Source organism: Hippoglossus stenolepis, chromosome 21, assembly GCF_022539355.2.
Source record: "Hippoglossus stenolepis isolate QCI-W04-F060 chromosome 21, HSTE1.2, whole genome shotgun sequence".
Classification (NCBI taxonomy): domain Eukaryota; kingdom Metazoa; phylum Chordata; class Actinopteri; order Pleuronectiformes; family Pleuronectidae; genus Hippoglossus; species Hippoglossus stenolepis.
In genome coordinates this window covers 17,776,637-17,787,584 of record NC_061503.1, presented here as the reverse complement: position 1 = coordinate 17,787,584, position 10,948 = coordinate 17,776,637, and the positions used below count along the sequence as shown (strand labels likewise).

At 45.4% G+C, this 10,948-nt stretch overlaps 1 protein-coding gene across 1 annotated transcript; it reads left to right on the top strand.

Annotated features, from left to right (window-relative positions):
• The first annotated feature begins 294 nt into the window (after positions 1 to 294).
• Positions 295 to 9,863, top strand: meox1 (mesenchyme homeobox 1). Its single transcript, XM_035144983.2, is given in 4 exon segments — positions 295 to 1,316; positions 1,318 to 1,519; positions 5,690 to 5,862; positions 8,520 to 9,863. Coding segments are annotated over 4 exon segments (798 nt in total). The 5' UTR covers positions 295 to 1,016; the 3' UTR covers positions 8,643 to 9,863.
• The last annotated feature ends 1,085 nt before the right edge of the window (positions 9,864 to 10,948 follow it).

Genomic DNA, 10,948 nt, shown 5'->3' with positions numbered 1-10,948 from the left:
GCGAGCGCAACCGACGTCGGACCCGGTCCTCTTATCACCTCGGAAAGTGAGGGAAAGTCCTGCCAGGTGGATTTGGGTGTGTTGCTTTAATGTGCACACACAACCACACATGCACACACATGCACACACATGCACAAAAGCAGAGGAAGGGGGAAAAGAAAAGAGTTTTGGGATTGGACGGGACAGGCAGGGATCAGGGGGTTAACTTTCCCCCAAAGGGTGTCAAAAAAGGAACTAAATTGGGTGTCAGAAAGTGCTAAAGAGCTGAAGTAAGTCCGGGTCCCCGGTTCCCATGTGGGTGGGTGCTCGCTTTTATATTTTATATTTTACAGACAATGTCCCTTTAAAAAGCCCCACGTCTGGAAAGCCCATTAGATGTGCATATAAAATTTCCCCCGTGATTAATAGTTGATGAAGCAGGGTTGTTTGGAGGGTACTACCAACATGTGGCCGGCAGGGCTCCTCCTCTGCAATCTCACGTTACACCCCATAAACTTGCCACTCTTTCCCACCTATATGTTTAAAAAGGAGGAGGGCTCACTTGTCAAGAAAGCCTTAGAAGAGTTGTGAAAACAGCCAGCCCGAGGAGGGGAGTCCTGCAGTTGCGGATGCAGCTCTCCTGTCGAGCCACAGGCCAACTCAGATCAGCCAAGGGGGGGGAGAGGGTGTGTGTGCGAGAGCAAGGCATTGGGGGAAAGTGTGAGAGGACCAGAGGCTCCAAAGGACGTCACGCACTCTCCCAGAGAGAGAGAGGGAAACACGCCGCCACAGGAAGGTGTCTGTCCTCACGCGTTCTGGACTCTGGACGAGTCGGAGGCCTCTGACAGGAGTGAGTATTTCCAAGTATTGCAGCGGTGGAGACGAAGATGTGCTGAAGTGGATGATTCTCCAAAGAGACAAAGATACAGATTTGCAGTTGTGACTCACTTTCTGAGACGAGGGTTCAAATTCCTCGAGAAGGACAAGACTTGTGTTAAGACGTATCTGAAGAGTGTGAGAAGAGTTTCTGCATCACCATGGATCAGCCGGCCAGCAGCTGCATGCGGAGCGCCCACCCCGGCAGTCCCATCTGGGGCTGCATGAGGAACCCTCATGCAGGGGTCCCGGGGGCCAACCTGCAGTCGCCCTACCAGCAGGGACCTTTCTCCCTGCACCAGAAGCCTGACTTCCTGGCCTACACGGACTTCTCCAGCACCTGCCTGGTGCCGACCGCGCCGCACGCAGCCTACCCCCGCGACGACAGACTGTACCAGGAGAGCCAGGGCGGCTACCAGAGAGCCGAGTGGCAGTTCAACCCCTGCGAGACGCGGTGAGAGCGCCCGAGGCCTGCCCGCTGCTCGCCGCCCCGCCGCAGTGGTGGGCGGCGGCGGCGGCGGAGGGCCCGACCTGGACAGTGTGGGGGGAGAGAGGCTGCCAGGTGCTGTGCCCGGGTGCCTGGAGGGAGAGTACTCACCCCAGAGTGTGGCGTCGGCCGACTCCGACAAGAAGAGCTCCAATAAGAGGAAGAGAGATGTCACAGGTGAGTGAGGGGCATGCTGGGATGCATGGCAGCTGGTGTATAGAGGGAGCAGATCTTAGAGGAGGAAAACATCCTTTAACAGAACATTGGGGAGTATTAGAAAAGATAGTGGACATTCCTCTTCTTCTACTGCACACTGGTGGAAATACTGAGGAAAAGAAGGGGAGGAAACATGGACACGATCCAAGGAATCAGCTCGACCCAAAGTTCTGAGAAACTTTCCTAATTTAATTGGATCAAAAGCAAAAAAAAATGTGAAATCAGGATTACTCATATTTCTGTTCTGTGCAGCCACAGACGAGTGTAAACAAAAAAGCTACGCAGCCGGTTTGTGCTGCTTTAAATCTCAAGGTCCAGGACGTCTTCCCTGGCACCGACAAACTCTCGCTCCATTTCCTCACCAAATTGGTCTGGAAGCAGCGCCCTCACCACATCGCTATGTGAAAGGTGAGTAGGTGACGAGACTTTTGTGTTCGAGACACACGCTCGGAGCTGCAGTTGCATCCTCGTATTGTTCGGGGGGGAATTCAAAAAGGCCCGTGTGATTAACGAGGCTTCTGAACGTTTCATTGCGCCCCTGTATCCGTTGGAAATAGACCATTGTTTTATAACGGTCGCGGGTTAAGAGGCATCGCAGGTGCTTCAGGCTGCTGGTAGCTGTGATCTATCAGATCTATCATCTCTAAAGTCCAATTAATACACAACAGAGCTGCAGTAAACGATGAAAGATGAAATAATGGTTGATTTAACAACACTTAACGATGAAAAATAAAAAGTGACATCATTTAAAAAATGTTTTTTTAAGGATTTTTCACAGATTTGAGTTTGTCAGCTGCTTCACAAAAGACATAAGATGATGAAATTCAGATTCTAGAGTATTTCCATCATGAGCTCAGTGTCGTCTCATATCCTCAAGTTGTGTAGCCCTGAAATCAGATCATTGTACGTTTGTGGATTAACAGTAAAAATTTATATTTTCTATCATAGCTCATCTTACTGATGGGAAGCAAGCTTAGTTCTTAAAAGTGCAACACGTAACACTAAGAGCAAGATTAACAGACGAAAGGATTAATGTAAAAGTTTAAATACGCTAAATTTCAAACTGTTTAAATGGAGATAAAACATCGTCCAACATCTGGATCGTCATCACAAACTCTACTTTCCGCCTGTTTCCCCTCACACAGGATTTATGCAGTCAGATTAGTATTTTGCACCGTTAATGAAATTACATTAATATTTTGGATATAATTGTCTGTAGTAAAACTTTAAGAGTATTTTTTGTATATATTTTGAGTGATATTTAACGATATGTCTCAGTATATATGTGAATCCACTCGTAGATGGGTGGAGTTAGCACCATCATAGAGTCCAGATGTTGTTACACACATTGATCCTGTTTGTTGTTCCTGTTACACACAGTTTTAAAGTGGACGTCAAGTTCGTCCAAATCTGACTAAGTAATTATCAGGGAATAAAAAAAACGACTTGACGAGCAGTGAAGAGGAGTGGGGGTGCAGACCTCCCCCATCCTCCTCCCCCCCCTCCATCCCTTCCTTACCTTATTGTAACCTCCACTGAAAACATGCCAGACCACGTCTGCTAAAATCACTTGCCCGTGAGCGAGCCCACTCTTTTTTTTTTTTTTTACATTCTTATCCATTGACATTTTCCTGTCGTTAAGCCGTAACACAATCTCCCACTGAGTGCATGCAACATGTCTGACCACCGCATCAGCTCGTGGGTTTTGGGGGGGGGTTTCAGAAAAGAGCCGTTCAGTCGTGCATCGACTACAGAGCGAATATTAGGAAAATGTCCTGAAGGCATTTCTATAGAGCTGCTGTACAGTCTGTGTGTGTCTGTTGTCTGTGTGTGTCTGTGTGGGTCTGTGTGTGTCTGTGTGGGTCTGTGTGAAAATGTGCTGCACACGTCTGATACTAACTATAACACAAGGTTTGACAAATATCTTTTTATAATATAGAAAATCTAGCTTCATTTCTACTGTTATAATTAGTATTAGTAGAATTATTATTATTATTATATGTGAGTAATTCCTATGATTTTATAAATTTCTGAAAAACATAAAAAACGTCTGTGTCATGATCAAATAAAACATGGAATCTTAATTCTTATTCCGTACTAAACATTCACTGGCAGTTTATAAACACTTTATAAAAGAACAACATCATAGTTGCGAGCAAATGAGATGTTTTAAATGTTTATTAACAGATAAATAATAACTATAACTCCTCTTGTGAACCGTTAATAACAGTTAATAAACGTATAATAACAAATGATTACACACGTGAACAAACACTTACACTATGTTGTAAAGCATCTTACACACACGTGCTAATCTATCACAGTTGGATTTAAAGGTGTTTATGTATCTTCATGTAACTAAATAATTAAATAATTTGTTATCAAGAAAACATTATTGTTCTATTCATGAATTGATCGCTGCCTTCGATAAACAAGTGGTCACCGACAAAAGAAACTAATTCATTGTGAATCCCGGCCGTGACTTTTACACACAAATTACGTGATCAGTCACTCGTGTAATTTTCCTTCTGGAGTATTTACTTTGAAACATTTGTTAACTCACAACAGGTTTCGTTTTCGGTCCCGATTCAGACAAACGACTTTTTCGCACCATCTGCCCGAAAAGGCACCAAATGCTGTTTGTCTCTGGGACCCTGCTGAGTGCAGGAGCCTCCTCGCTGAGAGTTTACGGCCTCTGGCTGTGCAGGATATTTATTGGGGGCCTGTTCAGCGAGAGCCAGTGTGTGCCCCTGCCAGGTGTTCAGTCTGACTGAAGCTGGCCTGGCACGGCTCCCGACCAGGCCCGGCCAGGCCAGGCAGCGCCGGCACACTCAGAGCGGCGTGCCATTAATGATGTTTGAACCGCAGCGAGGAGGTTTTCCGACATGACACACGCACACACGTCAGGTTTTTGCACACGTTAAGCAGATATGCACAAACTGCACACATGTCCTGGTCTGCCCAGTCACATCTGGACCGGTGCAGTTCACGTCCTGGCCCGGCGCTCTGGCAAGCGCCGAGCAAAACTCCTCGCTCTGACAAATTAGAGCCATTTTCTGGAGATTACATCAGCTGCTGGTGTCGCTACTAATGCGCAGTTATTACAAAAAGCTAATTCGCTTTTAATGCAGCAGAGAGGTTTTCACTGAACGTTAAGTCTCCCAGCTTTCGTTTATATTTATCCTGGTAAGTGAGCTTTCAAATTGTGCCATGTCTTCAGAAATATGGCGGCAGAGAAATCTATAAATCTGAGCAATAAAACGTCACACGACTCGTTGTTTTAAAAGCTTTTAATAATATCGAGCCCGTCGCCACATTCATAGAGATCTCAAGCTTTTTCTCTGCTGTACTCGCTGTCATGTAGAGATGAGTTAATGTGAATTTCCCCCGAGTGCTCCAGTAGGAAATATCTCACACACACACAGACACACACACTGAGACCTGGACACATCCGCACCTTTGTTCTTTTGTTAGAGGCTTTAACGATGTTCCGCTGCATTCCTCCCCTAACTCAGTCCCTCTGTGGCTGGTTTGGTGGCCCCTGCCCCGCGCCGGCACATTCTCACACGCACCGCGGCCGAATGCTAAAAATGCACACATGTCTAGTTGCACATTCATGCACGTAAACAAACAAACAAAGGCTGAATAGACATGATTTACGTGTGCACATGCATGCTCACCGTGCACGTGCGATACAGGTGAACAGGGGCTCAGGGTGGTCTCTCTTTTAAAAGTGCTTGGGTTTGGATGTTTACTATATGAGGGGCCTCCCACTAAAGAGGCTTTGAGGTTGTGGTTTGTTGGTTGGAAAAGTCTTTAAGTTCTGTTTTAATAGTCGACTGGAGGCTGGTCAACAAATTACCGGACAGCTCATCCAAATCGAATTAGCAGTGGATACAAATTTAAATAGAAGCGTTTATGGGTCAAGTGGTGCAATCGTGTGTGTGTGAGACAAACTGGAGGCATGAAGAAAGAATAGAGATGTAGTGTTTATATGAACGTGATGCAAAAGGTTCAAGGAATAAATGCACGATGCCGTCTGGTGGAATAACGTGAAGTGCATTGACAGAAGTAGAAAACCAGGCGTCCCAACTCACACTGCACGACACTCGTCTCTCTCTCTCTCTCCAGATATCCAGGAGTCCGGTTTTAAGGTGGACTCCACCTGCAAGGCCCGGAAAGAGCGCACGGCGTTCACCAAGGAGCAGCTGAGAGAGCTGGAGGCCGAGTTCACCCACCACAACTACCTGACCAGGCTGCGCCGCTACGAGATCGCCGTCAACCTGGACCTCACAGAGAGACAGGTAACCCGGCCTTCGAGGAGGGATGAGGGATAATAAATATCCTTCCACAGTCACTGCACATCTCTCTGTGTTCAAACATCTGCACTACGTGAAGAAGGGAGCGTTGGTTTTTAGTTTTATTTCTGTAAAGTGCAACAAATGGTGAGAAATCCCCCCAAAAAACTCAAATCTAGTCGAAATATTAACGTTAAAAAACCTCAACGATTTCAGGGAACATTTGATTTGAAATAATTGAAGAATGAAAAGCTCCTTTTTGCTACAGAAGAATGAACCACAAAATATTTTCACTGAGCTGAAACTAAAAGTGAATCACTCATTTCTCAAGGTGGTGAATCTTTTGAAATGACTCCACGTCCACTCTAGTTTTATCACAAAGCCTGAACACGACTGCAGTTGAATTACAATGAGCCGTTTTTTCCAGAATACTTTTCATCCTGTGGTCGCAGCAGAATGACATGCAGCTTTAATGAGTGGGCGGCTGCTCCAGACCTGATGAAATCGGCCGAACATGTGTCGATGCTGCTGGATAAAAAAAAAACAACCCCAGTCTGTCTGTGTGTCTGTCAGGCCCAGTGTCCCAGCTCCTCCTAATGAGGCCGCGGTGCCACAGTGACCACACATACTGCCGTCTGCTGCTAAATCTATTTCACAGACCCTCTGAAAAACACACACACACACACAGTTGTACAGAGAGGCCGACACACACGCACACACACACACACACACACACACACACACACACACACACAGAGCCCGGTTCCATCCTCGCTCAGAGCTCCCTCTGCTCCCACTCATCCTACATGCTTTGGCCATGTGCCGTCCTTTCAATCAGTCACGATGAGCAGCAGACGAGGAGGCTTCAGTTTGTGGGAACAGATTGGTCCAGGGTTGCAGGGGGCTCAGTGGGATGTACAGAGGTTGGATGGACGGAGCTGTGAGCTGCTCTAATCATCTTACAGACTAATTTCTATCTTATTGTGTAAAAAACATGAATCCCCACATTCTGGAGAAGAAGCTTGAGCTTTGTCTCGCTGGTTCCAGACGTAATCCAACTGGTTTTACTGGGTTTTATCGTTTTAAAAGGCTGCTGGTATTTTTATTTTTCAACCTAAGGTCTGATTCATGAGGTGTCCTGATGCTGTAACTATCAGTCAGCTGCAGAAAAGAGTTCCCATGCAAACAAATGCAATATTTCCGACAGTTTGAATGATGTTTATTAAAAAGAACAGAATCCAGCTGTGTGAGGAAGTGATCAAACCTCAGACGTGCACATCCCTCCGCCAAGTTCTTTCTTATCAAGCTCTATGAATTATTCCCTGGGAAATAAGTGAAAATGTATATTTTTAAAAACAATTTTTCAATGTTGAAGAAAGTAATAAAGTAATAAAAGTGGTGGATCTGCTGCCTGATCCAGATCTGTACCAAGATTGAATTGGTTCTTTCCAGGCTGATGTTGCATCCTCCCAGTTTCACGGTGATCCGTCCAGTAGTGTTTGTGTAAAATAGCTGGAAAACAAACTCACATTGTCGCTTCTCGAGGATTCTGTAGACCCAATAAATGAATGTATAGAATATTATGAAAGATTAAAGCAAACAAGCACAACTTTGACTTTGAATCTGAGCCTTCTGGGGGAAACTCTGCACTGCAGCTCCTGTGGACTGTCACCGTATTTAATCAGTGTGTGACATCGTCCATCACAGATTTACGTGCAGTTGTTTTTCGCTGCCGCCGTTTCCCTGGAATTTTCCCTCCACCCTCAGGAAGTGCATGTTGCTGCTGCTTTTCTTGGCCGCACAGTCAGAGCATGATATTCTCATTCCAGAGCAGTGGATCCACGTTGTGAGTAAACTCACATCCTGTGTACGCTGACTTCCTGACAGACGACTCTTTTGACTCACTGTCCATACGATACTCTCCGCCCGCATGAGGCAGACGCCTTGAGCCAGAGCCAAGGGCTTTGCACCGACAACTCGTGCAACTAGCAAGGCCAACGTGAACCAAGCCAACTCCTATAGAGCATCGGGAGATTTGAGGGGGGATTATTTTGTCTATTTTTCTGCTGACTCTGTTGTAAATTGTGATAAAAATGGCAAAACAGAGAGAAAACCACGGTGATCCTGTTTCAGGCTCAAATATGGTAAAACCCACCATGCACAGTGCGTACGGTGCAATACTTGTTATTTTAAGGTCGTGTGCACAGTATTTATTTGTAGTTTGAACTCTTTCAGATTCACGAAGCTTCAACTAATGAGTATTTTAAGTTATTTATTAAAACCGATGATTATATCGGGAAAATAAACACGTGAGGAGAAAGATTCGGTTCTAGAATCAAACTGAATCGTTTATTTTCTCAGACCAACAGTGAAAAACTTAAATAAATTAAGTTTAAAATCAGCAGTCATTCGTATCTGAGACGCCTGAACGTGTGTTTTTCTTTGCATAGATTATTTAAATGGTTGCAGACGAATGTTCGGCCGCATTAATATTAAATTACTGCAAAGGGGGAAACACCAGGGAGTCGTCTGCCCGAGGCTCAAATTAATCACAACAATTTCCTCCATGTATACTGATTATAGCTGCATAATAAAACAGCTGGAACATGGTTTTAATTTCCCTCTGTCAGCGTTGATACCCTGTGTTTCTCCTCCGCTTGCAGGTGAAAGTGTGGTTCCAGAACAGGAGGATGAAGTGGAAGAGGGTGAAGGGGGGGCAGTCGGCTTCTCCCAACGACGCGGAGAACGATGACATCGACTCGGCGGCCTCGCCCAGCTCTGAGTGAACGAGGGGGGGAGGAACCAGAGGAGACGCTAATCGACCCGCAGAGAGAGAGAGAGAGAGAGAGCGACTGGGGATCGAAGGGACACTAGCGCAGCACAATGCGACGTTTTCAGTGGAAACGCTGCAACAATCAAACAATCCCAGAGACTTTTCATGTTGTTTTTATTCCCAGGATGAAATCACTGAGCATCTCCTTCGCTGTCATTTGTTGTAAATAGTTGATTTCTGTGCATAACGAGGTGACTCTCGATGATACGTGGTCATTGTAGATCAGTGACAGAGTCCTGCGGTCTGATAACTCACGGTATCAGACGCTGACGTGATTGTGTTTGAGGGCATCCCCTTCGGTTCCAGTTTTGTAATCATGGCCTTTGACGCTTGACTACAACCACCTGGGAAAACTCAGACTGCACACGTGCTGCCAAGCCATGAGTGCCTCCCACTCTGGGGTTTTTATTTTGTGTATTTTGTTAGTTTCCTTCCCTAGAATATAGTTTTTTCCTGTCAAGCAATTTTTTTACTCTTCCTTTTTTATACATTTTGAATGTTATTGATAAAACACAGATGTTGCCTGTTTCTGCAAATAGAATAAATCATCTGCTGCAAAAAACGGGGGAAATATCCTGATAATTTCTTCCACACGCAACGACGGCGTTACGATTTGGAAAGTCGCTCGACGTGTTCTCTTGGCCGACGGCTTCATCACGTGTCGACCGTTTGGTCCCGATATTATCTGACCACACTTCCTGAGACTTGAGAGCAAAATAACCGAGGAGCAGTTTGCTTCCATTTTAGCTTTTGATGTCGACGTTGAAGGTAATCCATCGTGAGTGCGTGAACGTGCGTGGCCCTTTACGCACACGCTAAAGCGCTTTAGCCGAGTTCCACAGAGATGATGTGGTGATAAAGCAGCTCCAGAGTTCTGCTCATTGATATTTTCTCGAGCTGGAAAAGCAGCAGCTCAACAATCAGACGTTTGTAGTCGTGATTAATATCGACCTTCCTGTGGCGGAGGCAGAACAATGACCATGAGATCGGGGACATGCGTGGATGCAGATGATGCTGTAAGATGACTTAAAGTGAATTCCACCACATAAATGTTGTCATCCACCTGTGTCTCTAACCCCAACTGAGTTGTCTGCTGGATGTTCAAACAGGAAACGGTGTTGTTAGCACATTAACAATTTGACGATGTGTTTACGGCTTGTTTCTCTATAACCAAGTAGTAAATAAATAATGAATACTGCTTAAATTAACCTGCTGATAATTATTATCATGACCTTGGACACAATCTGTGCCAAAGGGTAAACTACACAGCAGATATCACTTTGAAAATATATTTTCCTTATTTTGACATGTTACATTACAGCTTCTTACGTCTCTAATATACACAATGTACAGAAAAGTCTATACATCTTTAGTAGTTTATATAGATGAACATCAAATGAAGCACAAAGCCAGATACGACCACACGAACCTGCAGGGAAAATCACATTTACTCCAGAATTTAATAAAATATAGTAAATAATAACAAAAATGTTTAAAAAAGAGAAACAGCCCTTGACACGTGCCCACTTTGCACATCATTGGTGGTGACTGGAAATGACAGCAGGGCCAATTTGCCACTTGCCTCTGATTGGTTGAGGAAACGTCCTCGGTTTCAAAAATCAACAAACATCGGACTGAAAAATGAATCAGACTGAATTAGACTCAAATCATCTCAGTGCATCTCCGCATGTCATCGTCTCATCAGTGAAATCCTCCTGCATGTGTATCGAGAGGAATCCCGACGCCCCGACGTGTAACATGGGTGTTCTCCGAGCGCTCCTGTGACAGAGCGAGCTTTACACGTAATCCCTCCAGATGATGCCATAATTATCTTCATTAATATCTCATACGGGGGTCGGATATCCCTGAGGTCAGAGCGGAATCGGCCCCCATCAATGCCCACAGAGATCCTGGCTGTAATCCTGCAGAATGTTTTCACAGAGGCAAGTGCTCTCCTGCAGACCCGACATCGTCTGACGGCTGCACACGACTGGTCTGAGGTGACCTGACGAGCACTAACACGGCTAGAAGTGGACATGTGTGTGTGTGTGTGTGTGTCTGTGTGTGTGAGTGTGTGTGTGTGTTTGAGGGTTTGAACTGGTTCTTGCACACCATCACTGTCATTGCACTCAGCTCACAAAGAGCCATTAACTTGACAAGGTGGAGTCGGGCTCCAAAAGCTAAAAGTATTTGGCCCCCGCACACTATTTTTAACGGAAGCATCTGGATGGGGCCAATTTGATCTCAACCTGAGTGGAA